Here is a 20,740-nt window from a genome sequence, read left to right as displayed (position 1 = left end):
CCCTGCCCGCCGCCCTCCAGCCGCACCAGCCCTTCCAGATCATCGTCCGCTACACCACAGCCGACGGCCCCGCTGTGAGTACCGCGCTGCGCGGGGTGGGGGCGGGCGCGGCGGGGCCGGGGGGGGATGGCACAGGAACCGAGCCCCGGGGCGGCCGGCGGTGCCCTCCCGTGCCACCCGCGCCTTCCTCACGTTTTTCTGCCCGCTGTAATGACCGCCCTGCAGCAGAGGCGGCGGAAGATAATTTGCTGTCAGCCCCTCTTTTTATGTCCCCTCCTCGCCTGACAGCTGCCTGCTCGCTTGTCAGCAGCGTCTGTCCCCTGCCCGCCGCCACCGAGCCCTGCGCGGTCCCACGCCGCGCTCGGGGTGATGCTCCTGCCCACCCTCGCCCTCCCTTCTGCCCCCGTCGCCGTGGCCCCTGAGACTGCTCGGCCCCGATGGTGACAGTCACTTTAAAGTTTTTTGTCCTTTAAGGGCGTTGCAGTTGTCGGTGAGGACCGTGAACATTTGAAAACTCCTGCCTCGACCGAATTGTTCAGGACAAGTTAGGCAATCTGCAAATACAGGAGTTTCCCCGTGGGTTTTGCCAGGTGCTTACAAAATCAGGCCTTGCACACGTAGGGTGGTGTTCCATCGAGCCATGGTCAGGCGCTTTGAGAAGAGCAGGAAGAGATATTCTTACAAGTTATCTGCTGGAAAAAAAGGATGAGAAATGGTGCAAAACACCCATTTCGATGTTGCTGGATGCTCTGTAATCATTCTCAGTCTGACTGAGCCATTCCGCCCAAAGTACACGTTAACGTGCATTCCTCCTCTTGAACAAATTGTTTTATTTTAGACTAGCCTGTCCTCTCTCCTGGGTTTTGCCAGTCCTGTTGCCAAAGGGGCAGGCTGTCCTGCTCTGTCTATGGGGAAGCTAACAGAATACCAGTCTGAGGCTCAGCTTTAGGAATGGTCTGAAAACTCCTAGAAGGTGCAGGTCACTGATTGACGTGATGTTTGTTTAGTCTTACCTCGTGTTAAGGTGTTGCCTCCCTGGCCCTGCACACAATCCAGCGTGAATGTTACGGGTTTGAGGGTGCCGGGAGTAGGGTGTTTTTTCCATTCCCTCTGTTTTTTGTCTTGCTTCCCCTGGATCCGTGGAGAGCTAGCTATTCTTCATCCTGTCTTTGAAAGTCTTTATTGTACCTTTAATGGCGTGTACTGCTTCAGCTGAAATGAGGCTACAAGGACTGGTGTCAAAAGATTATAGATGCTTACAGTGTCAGGGGCATGCACTGCCCTTTTTGAGCGATACTGAAAAGTATCGCTCGTGCTCGCTGACATAAATTGTACTACATTTCGTCACTCGCTATTGTAGATTTTGGCTGGCAAAGTATTTGCCCTCAAGTAGCACCTGTTCTAGCCCTTCATGTTCAGCACACTGAACTATTTTTTTTGGATCCAAAGTCATTTCGTGCTATTGTATTGCTATCTGTTGTTGCTGGTTTTCAGCCTAGTGTTACATTTTAGTAGGGATGAGTAACCCGTGTGTGTTTAACCATGAACTGTTTTATGTTCATGTCTAGTATGTTTCCTCGCAGTCCCTTTTCTCTGTATAAGTGAAGCAACTTTACAGTGTTAGACCTCTGTCTCCTAAAAGATATATTTTCTTTGGCCGTTCTTTGAATATAATCTTTTAGGTCAGGGTTTGTTTTCTGTGGGACCCTTAGTGTACTTGGGGGACCTATAAAACAGTAAATTCATGTTACAGTGTAGCACAGACATGTTGGCAGAAAAATCAGCAGCAAAGATAGCGGTCTGTTTAAAATTGGAAACCTGTTGCCTTGATATACTCAGTTTGAGCCATCTGGATATGTTGTTCGACTGTCCCATTATTTCTCGTGTGCAGGAGGGAGCCAAGATCCTTGGTTGTTTGATTGACATTGAGAGACAGCTGAGAGATTAAATCTGCCTTTCGCAGAGCATTCCAGCTCCCTGTGCTGTTGGGAAACCATATGCTTGGTACATCATCAATTCACTTCAGCAGCGAGACTGTCATAAAGATTGTGTATCTCTGGTGGTGTGGGCTGAAGGCTCTCACCAACCAGGTGTCTCAGTGACAGTAGTCCTGCTCTTCCTCCCCTTCTTTTCCCTCACCCCTTACTTCTTGGTCCTAAAAATACTCTTTCATAAGACTTTTATTTTTTTCCTCCATCCCCAGGGAGAAAAATCTGCATCTGTCTCTTGCCCACTGTGTCACGCCTCTGATTTGGCAGCGTGCATGTTAACACCAGTGCTATTTTCTTTCCATGACAATCTTAAATGCAAACCCCACTCTGTGTTCTGGTATAAAAAGTGATAGCATTTCCTTATCTTCAAAAAGCATTTAGCAAAAAGGACAGCCCTTTTTGCAGTGCTGGAAGCTTCCTTGTTTCATTAGCTTTGTCCCAACTCCTCAGTCCTCCTGGAGTGAGTGCTGTCCAGGGGTGCCTCGCTCCTGTCACATTCTCTGCATCTCAGGCGAGCGGTTTACTTTGCCGGAGCCGCCTGTTCTTTGTCTAGAACAAGCTCTGGTGTTGCAGCTTTTCTTGGGAGCTTCATCAATAGTGCATGTAGAAACATGCAGAAATTTAAAATTGAAAGAGACTTAGTTAATCCTCTTCGTCATTTGCTGCATTTGGGTAAAATATTATAATTAAGTCACTAAAAATTATATTCTTGGCTGGTGCCTTATAAAGCGTGAGCTTCTTTGCAGCATGTAGGCGGGGGGAAACTTGGACTGCCCAAAGCCCTTGTTCAGCATAGGAACTAAGCAGCAGGTTTTTTTTTTACTTGAAGCGCAACATAGAAGAGCTTTAATGTGTGAAAGAGGTTTCCTGTATACGTGAAAAATTAGGTAAAAATGGTGAGCATTATGATGGCGACATGTATGTTTCCGAAGGGGAGCACAGGAGGGATCTGGATGTAGAGTAGATTGTATAGTCCCAAATACTGCTCTGTCCCTGTGCCCTGCTCCTTGCGCTCCTTTCTGGGACGCTGCTTGTACTCGTTTTCCCCAGTCTGTAGCCCTGCCTCTGTCCGGCAGCATAGCCTGGTCTATTTATATTACAGATCTATTTATATTGTTTCAGGATAACTTTCATCATTGTTCCAAGTGCATCTGGAAAGAGAGACGGAGGTTTGCCATGTAGCTGCAGAGTTAGGAAACAGGGGAAAAAAATACTTCATCTTCTGTAAATGTTTTTTCCCCTCTTGGCCTGTGGGGCTGGTGCTTCATTTAACTTCAACCAAATGTCAAATAAAAGGGGAACTGGTTGAAAAGAAATTGTCCTTAATTTATGGAGTTTCTTGTAAACAAGAATCAACTTCGCAGTTCCCCTTTGCTTCCTGCTTATGTTTTCTTCCTGCGCTGGTCAGGGAGAACTTCCCCTTATCTTTCTGCTCTAAAGACATCGTCTCTCAACCCTTTTTTCTTCCTACTCTAGTGTTGCAATTTAGGTCTGGTGGTTTCTTCTCTCTCTGTTTTATTTGTTAGCTTTTTCTGTCTCTCAGCAAAGGAAATGGAACCTTTTGCAGGTGAGTCTCTTCAAGCAGGGTCAACGATACAGATTGGGAGTTGTGGGAGAACAAGGGGTTAACAGGATTGTGGAAGAAGCAGAGACCAGAAGAAGAAGCAGGAACAATGGCAGAAAATGGCCCATAAGCATCTCCAGACCTGTAAACAATGCCTGGGCCCCTGACTGATGGAGGGGAATTCTGCCCACCTGTGGGTTGGGGGTTGCAGGGTGTGTCGGTTGGGAAAGAAGAGACACTGGTACTATATAGGCTGCCTGTTGGTTATAATAAACGATTCTGATCGTATCACCACCGACCGGGGTCCGTGCCTTCATACGCTACAGTGAGTCAGACCCTTTGTGATATGAGCACAAAACCACTGGTCAGAGGAGCGTTTTCATGTTGGTATTGGGGCAGATCTTTAAGAACTTAAATTTCTGAGCCTCCTTCCCGTATCTTTAGAAAACGACTACCCTGCAGTAAACATAGCGTTTGCATTTTTATGTGAATGTATGTTCTGGCATACATTAGTTTCAAACTGTGGGTTTTAATGAGATATGCATCCCCAAATGCTTTCTGGAATAGTAGCCTCCAGTTCCACAATGTCACATCATAGAGAAGATATTCCTTGCCATGCAGTGCAGGTATCCACAGTGTAGAAATCTGTAGCTGTATAGTGCATCTCAGCTGTGACCTGGGGATTTGGCTAGTGATATGCTGAAACGCAGCACGTGGTTTGAATAGTTGGGTGGCCTTAGCCCTCGTGGTGTCTGTGAGGCAAGGTTCATCCCAAGTCGTGCTTTAACCATGTTTCTGACCCAACAGGCTTGAAACAGAAGAGGGTAATCTTAAAACAAATTTCAAGATGAGAATGCTGCTCTGAGATTAATTGTACTTCTAAAGGTTTTTAATTTTGTAGTGCTTCCCACCTTTAAAAAACCCAAACATTTACCAGTGGAAGTGTGAACTGCTGGTCAAATGACTGAAAGCTGCTGACAGTGTGTTTCCTTTCCTTACCTCTCACTTAATCCTCAGGGGTGCTGCTGGAGTGGGTGATTTGGGAGAGGAGCATGTTGGCGTCTGAGGAGAAGGGTCTAAAGGAATAACCTTGTAGGACAGAGAAAAAACTTTGACTTCCAGAGCACAGAGTTTAACTAGAAGACCGGATTGTAGTATGTTATTAAAACCCAAGCAGACATAGTACCCAGGCTCATCTAAAATAAGTATTTTATTGCTTTTTCTTGAGAGCCAGAACTGAACTACTGTCTGTACTGCTATTGCCTGAATTCAGATTTATTGGTTGCTTTGATCTAAGAATTCAGCAGACTCAGAAGTTTTATTCCTTGTGCTTGACTGTTCCCAAGCCTCCCAGTGGTTCCAACATTATTGCAAGTTTCACAATATTTGATATTTTCTGTCAATGTTCAGCTCTAGAGTTCTAGGATTACAAGAAAATCCTTATTTAAAATTCCTCCATCACTTCAGAGTTGGAGGCAGGGACCATGTGAAAGCACACACGTTACATTTGAAACAGAAAAACAAAAAAGGCAAGTAACCGCACTTTTTCATTAGTCTGCTCTAATTTTTTGCTGAGGGTCTGACTCATGAATTATTTTCTGTTTGATACTGAAAAGTGATGTGCTCAGTGGTGGTTTGTGGTGGGTTTTTGTGTGTGTGTGTGTGTGTGTGTGTGACCACCCAGAATCTTCTTATCCGCTTTGTAAAAAGAGGCCTCCAGTGTCATTGACCAGCTGTTTCATACATACACATATACTGACTTTTTTTTGAGTAATGTCAAAATGTTTGATGCTTCAGCCAGCAGGGCAGTGTCAGGGTCAGAGATAATGTTGTGTACACTACTCAGCCTCAGGGTTTTTTGGTTTTTTGGTTTGGGTGTTTTTCATTGTTTGGTTTGGGGTTCTTATTTTTGGCAGCTTGCGCTACCTGTCCCCTGCTATTCCTGTTCGTGTTGAATTAACATGAAGATACTTGGAGTACTCCCCCTGAGAAGAAGGTTGTCTGGTTGTTTGGCAGGAACGTGTTATTAACCAAGCATATTGATACAACAGAAATAGCGAGTGGCTGGAAGACACTCTGTTGTGTGGCACCACTCGGTGTTCAGACAGTGAGAAATTACTCTGAGTAGCTATGGCAAATAAACATTAGTAGAAAGAGGTATTCTTAGAAATTGAAATGTGCCCTGTGCCAGGTATTCATTCGGGGAGCCCAATAGCTGAGGTGTTTCTGCCCCCCCTAGTCCACTTGCTTTATGGTTTTGTTTTTTGGCAGCTCATCCTTGTGATTTCTATCCCTTTCCCTCACCTCTTCTTCACATTGTGTTTCCACAGATCTGGTGGCTGGATCCAGAGCTGACATACGGCAACGCCAAGCCCTTTGTCTTCACACAGGGCCACTCTGTCTGTAACCGCTCCTTCTTCCCCTGCTTTGACACACCGGCGGTGAAATGCACCTATTCGGCTACTGTCAAGGTAAGTGACCGAATAGCTGTAAATGGTTCATGAAGCACTTAGCTGCTGTTAATTTGTGAAAACATAGTTACATTGTGTATATACATATGATAAAAAATATTCATTGTGGTGTTTCCTGTTATAAAAAGTACTGGACTTTTTTAGATCCTGTTCTGGTTCTTGGGCCAGAATCAGAGTACCACCACAAAGGCAACTCTTGCCTATCGCACTTGAGTCTTGCTTTCCTAGTACTCAACACTGAAAGAATAAGCATGAAATAGATAACATGAAAGAGAATTTGGCTGGTCACTTCCAGTAGTGGTTATTGATGATAATACTCAATTGTATTTTTTCAGTTCTTGAAAGAAAAAACCCAAAGCTTTGTGAAAGCAGGGTCAAATAATGTTGCATTTTGTGTAGATGAGATAATTTATGTGGGCACTTTTGGGCGAGCTGGTGTAAGAACCCATGCAATGTAGGATGAGTAATATTTCTGGTTGGTATGTTTTCATGGCCTGGGTAGACTGTGGTATAGAAACCACACAGAAATCTCATATTTTGTGTTATCTAAAATATTGTTTTTAACGTGCATCCTCTTAGGCATAGATAAAAGGAAAAAAAAAAAAAAAAAAAGAGGAGATCTGCAGTGTGGTCATTCTGCTGTGATGTGATCATCTAGTGCATTGATGTGTATGATGTTCTTCTTCCAGGCTCCAGCAGGCGTACAGGTGTTGATGAGTGCTACTCAAAGCACCTACTTAGAAGAGGAAGGTGTATACCAATTTTACATGGAATATCCAGTTCCTGCCTATCTAGTGGCCCTCGTGGCAGGAGATCTTATACATGCAGACATAGGTCCACGGTAAGATTTGCAGTGAGTTGATTCTGGTTTTTGTGTCTTTGTGCCTTTGTGTCTTTTGGGTTATAAGTAGTAAAAATACTTTTGAGTCATTTATAAGGGAACGGTTGGCACCATGACCTGTGGGTGGTCAGGGAGTTTGAGCTTTAGTTGGGTGTAAAGAACTGTATGGCACTGCACTGGCAAAGATGTTTCCTTCTTTCATAAGTGTTGTTTATTGTTCTCTGTAATCATTGCAGCTCCTTGTCTTGCCTTGCTCTGTTGCCTTAAGGTGATTTAAGGGAACTTTGATTCACTCTTGTCATGTATCCATTGAGTGTTTGCCTAATGATGGCCTGAGTCCCATTTGAGACCTCTTAGCACTATTACCATACATGGAAGTGTAATGAGAAGTCAGGCTGTTTTTTTTCTAAGAGATAATTCAGTTTGCTGAAGTATCACCTGATGTTTTCTGTTTTCTGACAGGAGCAGAGTGTGGGCAGAGCCTTGCCTACTGCCAACTGCCATCAGCAAGCTTTCTGGCATGGTTGAGCGCTGGTTGACTGCTGCAGAGAGTCTATATGGCCCATATATATGGGGAAGGTGAGTTTTAGAAGTCTCCCAGGAATGTGTCATGGGGACAAAATAAAACAATCTTGAAAAATGATTGTGCTTTTTCCCCACGCTAGCAACACCAGGACAAATGAGCCCCTCAACTGGCATCACTGTAGTCGTTGGAAACAAACTCTGGAGTTTTGTCTTTGGAAGTGGCAGAGAGGACCATAGAGACATGGTGGTGTTTTGCCTGGTACGGTGGGCAGAACTGGAGGTTTCTAAACAGTGGATCTCCCCTAAGGTTTTTTATACTATAGTGTTTTGTGATGCAAGTCCACCATTGGGCTGGACACTATCTAAAGTGTATGGCAGTTTTATTAATCTTATTTATTTTTACATATTGTACTTGACATATGATATATTTATTGTGGTATACCTGTGGATGCTGAAAACGTGACTCAGTACAGACTCACTGAGAGTCTTAGTCCCTAAAAAACATGTAGTTTCTGAAGTGAAGCTTCACTATGTATTAGAGGGAATGTTTTTGTTCTTTGGATGGGAGAAGATGTTTGCAAAGGCTTCCTATATTTATTTGCTAAAGATAAGCAGGAAGAACGTGCTCTTGGTAACTTACAAAATGTTGCTAAGAACAAGGCCCAGTGTGCCAGTGCTGATCATTGGTGGAGACATTTAGAAAACAAAAGAAATAGTATTGTTACGTTCTAAAGCAGACAGGCTAGAGTAATTTTGCTGGCGCTGCAGGTACACCAAATCAGTTAAATTCAATAGCTTCCCAGCCTCTCTCTGTCCTAGGAGCCTCTGGGGAGTTTGCACTATGTGTGTGGGTAGTGTATGTAGAGTAAACTTAGTGTTTCTGGCTCTCAGATATACAACTTTTGATGAGTTTGCATGTGTGAAGGGAGCATGATGCTTCTGGGAAGTGCTGGATATGCTGCATATGAAAAGACCGCCTGGTCTTACATCCGAACATGAGCAGGTCCTTGGTCAACACAATAAACTCTGTCATCCCCTGCTTAGAAGAATTAAGTGCCACTGATTTAGAAAGTTTTTTTGCTTCTAAAGTCACAAAAAAACCTCAGAAGAGCCTTCCCTAAGAAAAAAAATAAAATGTTTCTGTGTACATCTTTTGAAATAGCTGTAATTTACCTATCATCTCCTCTCTCCTTTCTTCTCTCTCCCTAATTTTAGATATGACATTGTTTTCCTTCCTCCATCCTTCCCTATTGTTGCCATGGAGAACCCATGCCTGACCTTCATCATCTCTTCCATTCTGGAGAGTGATGAGTTTTTGATCATTGACGTCATTCATGAAGTTGCCCACAGCTGGTTTGGAAATGCAGTCACCAATGCCACCTGGGAGGAGATGTGGCTGAGCGAGGGACTCGCCACCTACGCACAGCGCCGGATCACCACTGAGACCTATGGTAGAGCCCCCAAAACGTGTCTGACCAATAACTGGGAGTTGGCTGCATAGAATATTTGCCTCAGGAACTTAAAAGTCTGTAGGGAGCTGGTTTGTTTTCTGTATTTCTGGAGCACACGCATCCTCAAACTTTGCATTGAACATGTGGCTACTTAGAGTCTGATGTTGTCTTGGCTTTGGGTAGAATAAATATGTGGTACGGTAACGGGGGCATGAACAAGGTGTGTTAGCCTAGCTTTGTAAGGATGTTTGCAGGTGGTTTGGAACCAGGCAGGTTTTCATATGTCAGAGCAAGGCGAGTAGAAGATGTTTCAGAGAAAGATGTAAAAGACACCTTATGGTTACATTGTGAAGTAATTATTCTCTGAACAAGTGTCTTTCTAATTCTGATCAGTTAGTAGCTACCTGCTGTTGGAAATAATGATGGCAATAGCCTTTATTTAAAAAAAAAAAAAAAGTGCATCTACATAGCTGTCTGTTTATCTGTTTGAGGTTTCCTGTAGAACTGTACAGCCCTGCCTTTGACTGCTTATATCAGTGAATTTCACAGCTCGGTTGTATGGGACTTCCTATAGAATATATAAATAGTAAATCATTCCTGTTACTTTTCAGTTTACCTGGATTTTTAATGAAGTCAATAATGGGAGCATACATTTCTCCTAGTATGTGCTGTTATGTTCTTAAAAGCCTATGCCATGTGTATTCTCACACGTCTGCTGTAAGCAATCTTTGAAAAAATTCTGGAAATCGTGGCAGCAAGAGTGTTTAGGAGTATGCCTTTGCTTTTATTCATGTATATTGTTTTTGGAAACGAGCTGATGATAATGAAGTTTAGGGAAAGAAGTGCTCTGAGCATATATGGAGACATTACATGTATATTATATGTCTTTGAAAGCTGTTTTATTTTTAGTAATTCTCAGTGGTTAGGACTGTTCTTATAAGGCACATTATACATGGCTATAAAGTGAATAGTCCAGAAGGTATCAACTTGTTCTCTATCCCATCTTTGTCCTTCTGACACAGGACAAGATGCTTGCTGGTTTTGGTCTATTTGCTTGAAATTCAGAACTAGTTGTTTCAAGAAGCAATTGTTCAGGAAACTAAGAAGTGCCATTCCCTGTGCCATTCATTCATGAGCTGGATTTGCATTCCATTTTTGTTTCTAGGACAAACCTCTGATCTAAGTCTTGCCATTTCTGACATAACTTCTGGAGTATCTCCTGCTGTTAATAAAAATGCATCTTTGTAATTACACTGTTTACAGAAATTGGGAATCCTGTGGCCACCACACCTCTTGGATTTTGCTTAATCTTCCTCCCTGCTTGTCGATTGAAGTAATTGCCCTTAACACTGGCTCCTGGTTCTTGCTTTCCCCTGTGAAACACATCTTCCCCTTTCTCTGCCAGTACCGGTTCTTCTGTCTTCCAAATATATCCTGGTTCTTAGTTCAGATTTTGCTTATATCAGATTCCTCTCTATACGTACATTGAGACTCTAAGATAGTATCTATATAACAACTTATAGATAAGTTGAAGACTTGGCAAAGAAATCTAAAGTGTTAATAGTGCTGGATGTTAAGTGTCTTCTGATTCTGAGAATCCATTTTCTGCAGCTTTTTATATCTGCCAGAGCATAGGAAAGGTCTCTTGGCTTGCCAGTGTGATATAGCTAGTTTGGCTTGAAAGCATGGAACGTTCTACACTGCAGTCAGATGGAAGAGAAAGAATAGCCTACCCAGCTGCAGTTATAGAAGAAGTCCTAATGAGCGGAAGATGAACATCATATGATACAATATGGGTAGGATGCTACATAAGGCTTAAAAAAGATCCACAGGATCTGTAGTATACCAAATAAATTTAATCCTTTCCTGTTTTCAACAAGAGGTGACATTCTTTTAGTAATATCTTTGGCGCTGAATATAGAATCGTGTGTCTAGTATTGTACCAGTATTGTACCCATGACATAACTTCATTTGTAGCATTTGATTGCTCCTTGAAAGGTACCTGTACAAATGCTGCTCTGCTTCTTTTGCAAGAACTGAGATGATGATGTCAGAGATGTAAACTTTAGCATAGTTTTCATGCTGCTTGATTTTTCAGTTCAGCCTGCTGCATAATCAGAATGCATAAATACACTGTTTTAGCTTCTGACTTTCATTACAGATTGCAAGGATTTTTTACGCTCAAGTTTCTCCACCGTTGCATTACTGTGATTCTGTCTTGCTGTTGTGCCTTTTACACCTTCGGCAGCTTTTATTTTGTACTTGTGCTAGTTCTGCACAGGTCATGTTTTACTAGTCATTTTCCCACAGCTAATATATTTCTTTCTGGGGTAGGAGCTGCCTTCACATGTTTGGAAACTGCATTCCGCCTTGATGCTCTCCACAGACAGATGAAACTTCTTGGAGAAGACAACCCAGTCAGCAAGCTTCAGGTTAAACTGGAGCCAGGTATGGCTTTTGTCTGAAGCTGCTGTACACAAAACTTCTGTACATTGATGCTGAAATATAAACTGAAAAAGACTAATTTTTACATATCCTTCATAAAATAAAGAAAAAAGAAATACTGGTTTGTAAACTAGTCTCAAAGTAAATAAGGAAACTTGCCTTGATGTTTTCTTCAAAGTTGGCTAGCTCATCTTTATAAATTTTGTTCTGTTTAACAACAGAACAGATTCACTGGGCAGAAATGGAGCGTGAAAAGCTGCCTTGAAAGCTGTGTGGTTTGGAGCTTCTGAATATGTAAAATAAAGTTATTTACAATTAAAATATTTAGAAACATCAAATAAAACCCTGTGAAGTGTTCCTCTCTTTCTGTGTTCATGTAAGAGGTGTGTATGTGTGCATAAGCATACAGATAAACGTATGCACTCACTCTCCTGTTGACTGAGCTGCGCAGAGGCTGTTTGCTTATCCCCTGAGCCTGATGCACGTCTGCACTCCAGCATCGTGTATTGTTTTCGTTGATAGTTCTCTTGTTCTGTCATCAACACTGGAGGTGTGAAGCAGTCTTCAATCTAGATGGTATTTAAACCTAAAATGCAAGTGGAGATGATATTGGAACTGAATGGTGTGGAAAAGCATGTGTTGGAAGTCTCAAAAAAAGGAATAAGTAGTGATTACTTTATATTGACATCTTAAAAAAAATTGTAGTCTGATTTCCTGAATTGGGCACTGGGGGGAACAAAAAAAAAAGGTAGTATTTGTCTTCAAATTCCAGGTGTGTTTTCGGTGACTTCTAATTTGAAGTGACTTATTCCATAGGGAATTCATACTTAGCTTACAACAGGCTGCTTTTAAGTCACTGCATCTTGACTCAGTCGTCCCTAAGGATGTATATGTATATGTAGACGGGTCGGCAATGAGCGTCCTCATTTCGTTATGACATTGTTGTCTTCTCCTTTCAGGTGTAAATCCTAGTAATTTAATGAACCTCTTCACCTATGAGAAAGGCTACTGTTTTGTTTACTACCTGTCCCAGCTCTGTGGTGACCCAAGACACTTTGACTCCTTCTTAAGAGTGAGTGTTAATGAGCATGCATTTCTCTTGAGTTTAGAGCTGCTTTTTATTCAAGTTTTGTCACTGTAGCTAATTGATAAGGATAAACTTGAATACAAATGTGTCTGAGGTGGAAGAATGGTGTGGGCCTGTCTGTCACCCCAAATGATTTCTTCTACCTGTGACAGATTTTTCTTCAGATTTCTCTTAAGTGAATGTGCTTGCGCTCTTCTTTTATGTCAGATTCTTAGTAGTATACTAAGTATACTACTAATACAGAGTAGTAGTATATTTTTGTTACCTCTTGTTCTGTGCTCCAAATAGAAAGCTGTTCCAGCATAGATTATCTATGACTGGAGTGATGTGACTTTGTTCACTACTAAACTGTAACGGCTTGTCACCCTGGCTAAAAAAAAAAAACAACACAAAGGGCATGGTTTCCTATATTGGGGCTGATCTGGTGTCTTGGATCATATTTGCAAAACCTATATAAAATTATGTCAGCTATTGACTTGTTTTTGCAAAGTGGCACAACTCATTGCTTTTTGTTGCATGCAAGTTTTTTCATCTCTTCCCATCCATTCCGTCTTTCTCTTATCTTTAGTTATATATTTATGACTTTAGTGCATAATCTGAGTGAATAATACAGTGACCAGCTGTGTTCTGACTTTTCACTAGTGTCAAGTGCAAGGAAACCTTCCTGCCCTTCATATGTTAATATATCTGCGATCTGTATCAGAAAAAGACACCCTGTACTCAGCTGTCAGTGTTTTTGCAGGTCTACCCAGGTTTTTTCTTGTTAATGGTGCTTTCCTCATCAGGGAGGAGGAGAATTTTTTTCTTTTAAACTTTCCAAATGCTAGTTCTCACTCATCCATCTATCTTTTTTTTTTTTTTTTTTTTTAATTTTAATTTTTTATTGCATGCAGTGGTTCTGTATTGAAAGGAAGCTGTCTTTTGCCTAACCATAATTTATCATTTTTACTGTTTCAGGCCTATATTGAGAAGTACAAATTTACTAGCGTTGTGGCTCAAGATCTTCTGGATTCCTTCCTGAATTTTTTTCCAGAGCTAAAAGAGCAATGTGTTGAGAGCAAAGCAGGTAGGAAATTTACTTAGTTAACTGTAAACACTAGAAAATCTGGATTATAAGTTTTGTGCTTGGCTTGGAGGATGCATAAGAAAATGCTAAGGTAAACAAAACCTTCTCCGTCCTTGGAAGGATGATGGAACGACTCGTTCTGGGCATCAGCTCAAAGCATATGGAGGAAAAGAAAGCTATCAGAAGTAGTCAACACGGATTCACCAAGGGGAAGTCATGAATGACTAACCTGATAGCCTTCTATGATGGCATGACTGGTTGGATAGATGAGGGAAGGGCAGTGGCTGTTGTCTACCTTGACTTAAGCAAGGCTTTTGACACAGTCTCTCACAGCATCCTCATAAGTAAGCTTAGGAAGTGTGGGTTAGAAGAATGGACAGTGAGGTGGATTGAAAACTGGCTGAAAGACAGAGCTCAGAGGGTTGTTATTAGGGGCACAGAATCTAGTTGGATGTCTGTAACAAGTGGAGTCCCCCAGGGATCACTGCTGGGTCCAGTCCTCTTCAGTATATTCATCAATGACCTGGATGAGGGGATGGAGTGTACCCTCAGCAAGTTTGCTGACGATATAAAACTGGGAGGGGTGGTTGACACACCGGAAGGCTGTGCTGCCATACAGCGAGACCTGGATGGGCTGGAGGGTTGGGCAGAGAGAAACCTGATGTACTTCAATAAAGGAAAGTGTAGGGTGCTGCACCTGGGGAGCAATAACCCCAAGCACCAGTGCAGGTTGGGGGCTGACTTGTTGGAGAGCACCTCTGAGGAGAAAGACCTAGGAGTCCTGGTGGACAACAGGATGACCATGAGGCAGCAATGCGCCCTTGTGGCCAAGAAGGCCAATGGCATCTTGGGGTGCATCAGGAAGAGCGTGGCCAGCAGGTGGAGGGAGGTCATCCTGCCCCTCTACTCTGCCCTGGTGAGGCCCCATCTGGAATACTGTGTCCAGTTCCAAGCTCCCCAGTTCAAGGACAGGCAACTGCTGGGGAGGGAACAGCAGAGGGCTACAAAGATGATTAGGGTCCTGGAGCATCTCTCCTGTGAGGAGAGGCTGAGGGACTTGGGTCTTTTTAGTCTGGAGAAGAGAAGACTGAGGGGGGATCAATGCTTATAAATACTTAAAGGGAGGGTGTCAAGAGGACGGGGCTGGTCTTTTTTCAGTGGTGCCCGGGGATAGGACAAGAGGGAATGGGCACAAGCTTGAATTTAAGAAGTTCCACCTACACATGAGGAGGAACTTCTTTACTTTGAGGGTGGCAGAGCACTGGAACAGGCTGCCCGGAGAGGTGGTGGAGTCTCCTTCTCTGGAGACATTCAAAACCCTCCTCTACAAGTTCCTGTGCAACTTGCTCTAGGTGGACCTGCTTTGGCAGGGGGGTTGGACTAGATGATCTCCAGAGATCCCTTCCAATCCCATGTGATTCTGTGAAAACCATTTGGCAACAGCCAGATGTTAGTGACAGAAATGATTGTGGTGATTTATTGTTACTGCCTCCATGTTGGGGAATGAGAACATCTTATATTGCTGACGGTTTTGGCGTTGATCAGCTGAGTGGCCTTCAGTTAACTTTCTCATTAATTTATCTTTCACACTGCAGACAGAATGATTGGTGCATCTGAGATTTACACGTGCTCACATGCAAAGAAAAGGTGAACACGCTTTGAAACTTCATCTATTTTAATTACAGAAACGTGCTTTGACAGCTGTAACTTTTCCCAAGTTTCCTGACAAGGACAGGATTCCATAATGTTTCACTCTCCTTTATATCCCCTATTTAGGTGTTGGTGGATTTTTGAAAGGTCTGTAGTCCACTAGGTGCTTACTAGCCCTCTTGCTTAAATGAAACTAATGTTACTCTGCCATGTGTCCAGTAATTATTGAACCCATGGGTCAGTTTAAACAGGACCGGCAGTGGAGTACAGCTCTTAGCAATACTAGCCAGGTTCCTGTGGGCTTTGTGGAGACTGCCTGCGGAGAGATGCAAGAAAAGCTGCAGCATGAGCTCAGCAGTTATACATTTTATTTGTCCCACTGGTTGGCTGATGAGTTAACCACAGTGTGTGCTAACTTTTGCCTGGCTAATAAAGTTGAGGGGATGCAGGAGAGAGGAGTTTTAGGGTAGATGGTGTGGAACGGGAAGTATTGCAAAAGGTTAGGAAAGTGCTGAGATGGTAAAAGGTAAAGGGGAAGAGCTGTGCTGGAAGCCAGGCTGCTACCTCTGCTGCTGTGAAGAAACTGATTTTTAGTTTTAGTTATTGCCTGTATAAATAAACTTAAAATTGCTTAGTTTTGCTGGTGTGTAGGAGGAGTTTAATCAGCCTTTTTACCTCTTTTTCTTTTTTTTTTTTTTTTTCGTTTTGATGAAGCAGGTTTTCTTCTTATTCTTCAGTCTTCCTCAGAATTCTGAGAAAGAGAAATGCATGGACAGAAAAATCTTATATTGGAACATAGTTTGATCATAGATACTTGTTAGCCTAGCTCTTTTAAGAGCATGTGTGTTTCTTGTACTTACATGCCGTAATGTTGAGCTCTAGACAACTCATGGTTAAGTTTGGAGAGGTATTGCTGGCGCTCTTCCAGGTGTAGCGTAGATAGGCCCAATGAGGCTGCTAAGACTGTTATGTCACTGTAACTGCAGGTTGGTCTGATTTGCTATTGTTAGAACCTCTCTTAACTGAGCTAGCAGTCCTGAGCCTTGTGGCAAGCCAAGCCACCTGCAGAGACTCCTGCTTGACATTTTGGTGCTCCTCATTCCAGGACTGGAGTTTGAACGTTGGCTTAATGCTACAGGACCTCCATTAGCTGAGCCAGACTTATCTCAGGGATCCAGTCTGACCAGACCAGTGGAGACTCTCTTCAAACTCTGGACCACAGAGCCTCTGGACTCTGCTGCTGCTGCCAGCAGTGTTGACCTCACTAAATGGAAAACGTTCCAAACCGTGCTTTTCTTGGACAGATTGCTAGATGGGTCACCACTGCCACATGGTGAGTACTCTATCAGGATAATAGAAAAGTATTCCTGGAATAATTAGTTGAATTCTACAGAGCACTACCCCAGGTTGGATGTGTCTTGGAGCAACCTGATCTAGTGAAAGATGTCCCTGCCCCCGTGGCAGGAGTGTTGAACTAGATGATCTTCAAAAGTTCTTTCCAAGCCAGACCATTCTATGATTCTGTGATTTTATGATTTGTTAATCTCATTTATGATTTCTTAAGATCCTCAAACTTGACAAAATAGGTCATAGTTCTTTCTCTGTGTATGTGCTCTCTTCAGAGGTGATAAAAAAGCTTTCAGAATGTTACTCCTCTCAGCTGGACTCCATGAATGCAGAAATCCGTATCCGCTGGTTGCAGATTGTAGTCCGAAATGACTATTATCCAGACCTTTACAAAGTTCGTCGCTTCTTGGAAAACCAGGTACTAACTGCTGGATTAAAAATCACTGCACCTCTCAGTGCATGAGACATGTGCATGAGACATGCGACGTGAAAGACCTTGGAACTTCTGCTTCCTGGCCAAGTGTAGACCAGGTGTGTTGCGAAGGGGCTGAGCATGGCTCACCTGCTAGCGGGTGGGGAGGAATGGGCAGGTGTAATTTGAAATGCCTACAAATAATATCTGCTTTTCTAGCCTAACTCAATACCCTTGTCCCAGCCCTGTCCAGTGCATTTTTTGTGGTGTTTTGTAGCAGCCCTGGCTTTTCCAGACCAGAAGTTTTCACATTACTAAATCATGGAATTGTTTGAATATTTACACTTCAAGCAAAGCTAGGGCTCATCAAATTCCTTTTAGTAGATTTTAGTGTGCAGGAGCAAAAGGTTAATGCGTGTGTTCAATGTGGCCTCTTCTCCTTAGCCTTTTAAAAATAATTTTGTTATTTGTGGAAGTAGATCAGTCTTAGCATTTTTTTTAAATTATAATTTATAAAAATCTTTACATTAAACTTATTTATAATACTCAGCTATCTGTTAAAGAAATGTTGCTTGTCTCCAGTTTGAAGTCATTCAGAGCGGTTGGAGTGTAGCTGTAGAAGAGCTGTACCTCTTGACTTACTGAAATGATACTATCCAATTTTCCTTTCTTTGCAGATGTCTCGGATGTACACAATTCCACTTTATGAGGACCTTTGCACTGGCACCCTCAAGTCTTTTGCCTTAGAAATTTTTTACCAGACCCAAAAACAGCTGCACCCCAATTTACGGAAAACCATCCAGCAGATCTTATCACAAGGCTTGAATCCACTTCCCGCCATAGACACTACAGCAGTCACTGCGGACACACCAGCAATGGTGCTTGAGGACAAAGTCTCAGAGGCCACAAACGGTGCCATTTCACTCAGGGATGTTAATGTGTCTGCTTAGATCACCAGCTTATGCCAACCATGAAGCTTGAAAATAGGGACAGGAAGAGAGGAAAGATACCAAGTGTCGTCTCCTTTCCCTCAGCCCTGTAACTGCAGTGTGTTGTAACTGGATTTCTGTCCCAAAACACAAAGCAAATGTGCCTTCAAGTATCCAGCTTGTGACACTGCCAGGTTTTAGAGATCTCCATCTGTGGGATGGATATTTTGATTCATTTTATACTGGGCAGGGACTCCAGGGCGGTTGCTTCTCCATGGAAAGTGGGTAGTTCCCTTTCCTGAGGCTCTTCTGGATGGTTTCTCCAAGTTGTTTGGTTGGTGGTTTGTTTGGTTTTAATTTTTTTTCTTTTTTTTGGTCTGAGGCATGTCTTACTTGCTGCATGTATGTTGCTGAGGAGTGTATATGTGTCAAGCTGCCATTATCCTGGTATTTGGGCTGAAGTTCTGCAAAAGAGAGACTCAGGAATTGTCAGTGGCAGCAAACACATTTTCATGTTAATGCTCCTTACTGTGACAGAGGTATTGTGATTTGGGAGGTAGGGGACTAATGCTTAAATAATTAAGAAACTAATTTTAAATAGCTCCTGTTCCCCCTTACTCCCAGGTAGCTAAATAATAATAATGCTTTTTATATATATAAATATATATATAAAAAAGAACAGGGAAACCTTATGATGGATTTTAAATCCTTCTGTAGTTAACCCTACCCTCAGTTTTCCCTTTGCACTCAATGGGACAAGCAATAAAGAAATGTGTAGGCTCGAATTTTCAAAAAAGTTAAATTTAGGTGCCCAAATGCCATCAATTCTGGCACTAGCTGGTCACCTAAATCTTCTTAACTGTTTTGACAAGTCTAGCTGCAACCTTTGTTAGTGTGTTAGGATGCGTAGCATGTGTGTTTGTTAGATGCACTGTGTGTCTTCTAGTCTGTCCTTTTGGAAGAATTAACAGGACCTTTAATTTAATTTTTTTAAACACCCCTAGCATATGTTGGGCCTGTAAGTCAGCCGTGGAGATATCCATGCTAAAATTTTACTGCCTTGAATAACTTTTGCTTGAATAACAGTTGCCATGTCATATGATAGTCTGAGGGAAGCACCCTCTTGACATGAAACTTTTAAGCCCCACTTTACCTGAGTCTGTTTTCTGACTTACTCTGGTGGTAAGATGCCATTTCATTTACACAGCACACTGTTTCTCTTGATCACTGGCCAGGCGTGCAAGATGGGGAGACGTTCTCTTCCATTTGTGCCATTTGGTCTCAGGAAGCCGAGGGCAAAGCATTATTTGGTATTCCAGAGTACAGTGATGGTCTTGGACTCTGTGCTGCATTCTGTTTTACGTGTGGGCACCTGCGTGCCTGTCGGTGAGCTCCCACCAAGCTTCTCTGATTTATCACCAGGATAGAGGACTACTTTGAATAAAAGGTGAAACACTTGGAAGAGGCTTAGCTAAAGGAGATGTGGAAGAGAAACTGTTACATACTTTGGGGCAAATTTTAGCCCTGCTGTGGAGATCTACATGGCACAGGAAGAGGGGAAATTTTGAAGATTTTTTTTTCCTTTCACCAAAAGTATCTGTTTACACCCAAGTGTGGTTGGGGACTTAGGTGCTGTTACTGGATCTGCGTTTTCAGGCTTTAAATTAATTCAGACTTCACCATAGCCTTAGCCTGGGCTGAACTGGGATAAAGCAATAATGAACTCAGGCCTCTGTAGTGCTTCATTAGTTTTCAAAATGGGCCATCAGCATTGCTGGGCTTCAGAAGTCCAAGCTTTTCTCTTTGCTCCTTGAACGGGATTATCTTTTCATTCTGTTTCATTTTCCCAGAAAGGATGGAGAATGATGTTTTCTGTACAGATCTCTTTCCTTTTCACTTGTTCTACTGAAAGAGATTTATGCAAGCTGACTTTCCACCCACCGAGTTGCAGCTGTCAGTGCTGCGTCTCCTGGACCTCACTGCTGGCAGCGCAACCTGGCCAAGACCAGTGACCATGAGCATCTTTTGGAATCCCAGGCCTCTGTTTTAACAAGTTTTATTTTGTGGGAGAATGTATGTGACCCTGGTGGGATTTTTAATTTACATGGATGCCTTATGATGATTGTCAAATTAAACTAAGCTTTGTGACAAGTTTAGCCTTTTGGCCAGTTTTTTGGCGTCCGTGCTATAGATGTGTTAGATGTGTGGAAGAGCTAACTTGGTACACTGTCTTTGTTTTGTCTTTTCCTGGAGTGTAGCAATAGAGGCAGTTTGGAAGCTATTTTAAAGCTGCAGAGCAAGAAGTTGGAGAGGTGACAAAAGCAAATAATAAAAAGTAAATATTATCTATTATTACTGCAACTGACTGACATAGATCAGCTGTGTGTTTGTGTATAGGTACATCAGGGCAGGGAAATTCTGGCTGAACCTAACAGACTGTTTGCTGATTAAAGACTATGAGAGCTAAGTTAGTGTTCCTGCTCTTACCTCTGTGAGATCCCATTAGATGGCTATTTTCGTTAAGACTTGTTCTCTGAAACACAGGAGGAGAGGAGATTTGTTGGAAGTGTTCCATGCATCCTCCTTCAGGTACTTTTTCTCCACCTGTGAGAGTTCATTTTTATTTTGAATAGACAAAAAATTGGCAGCGAGTTGGTGGAGATAAGCCTTCCTTTTGTTGATACAAAAGAAACTAATGCTTCAAGCTACTTTGTGTCTTGATTTGTAGTAGGCTTCACATTGACAGGCAAATTAGACTGAGTTTAAATAGAAACTATTTATTTGCCTTATCTTTGGTATGCTCATTTCTGATCTGTTAAAGTAAGTTTAGTACAGCAAAACAGTTTTATTTAAGCAGGTGCCAAGAGATAAGGTTATCTTCTTTATTTTGAAAATGAAAGTTACTATTTTATTTCATTGCAGCCCTGAGCAGGGCAACTTGGGATCTAGAAATAGCACTTG

The 20,740-nt window shown here is 42.4% G+C and overlaps 1 protein-coding gene across 1 annotated transcript; it reads left to right on the top strand.

Annotated features, from left to right (window-relative positions):
* Window positions 1-5: 5 nt before the first annotated feature.
* Window positions 6-19,935, top strand: RNPEPL1 (arginyl aminopeptidase (aminopeptidase B)-like 1; the record flags this gene model as incomplete). The annotated part of the gene is made up of 11 exons (XM_014939831.1): window positions 6-74; window positions 5,886-6,026; window positions 6,716-6,867; window positions 7,330-7,446; window positions 8,608-8,843; window positions 11,178-11,291; window positions 12,248-12,360; window positions 13,333-13,441; window positions 16,197-16,424; window positions 16,714-16,856; window positions 17,528-19,935. Coding segments are annotated over 11 exons (1,695 nt in total), but the record flags the coding sequence as incomplete, so codon positions are not given.
* Between the last annotated feature and the right edge of the window lie 805 nt (window positions 19,936-20,740).

This window comes from Calidris pugnax, unplaced genomic scaffold (assembly GCF_001431845.1).
Source record: "Calidris pugnax isolate Ruff unplaced genomic scaffold, ASM143184v1 scaffold94, whole genome shotgun sequence".
Classification (NCBI taxonomy): Eukaryota; Metazoa; Chordata; class Aves; order Charadriiformes; family Scolopacidae; genus Calidris; species Calidris pugnax.
Note: the sequence above shows the minus strand (reverse complement) of the source record. Positions and strands in the feature narration are given on the sequence as shown.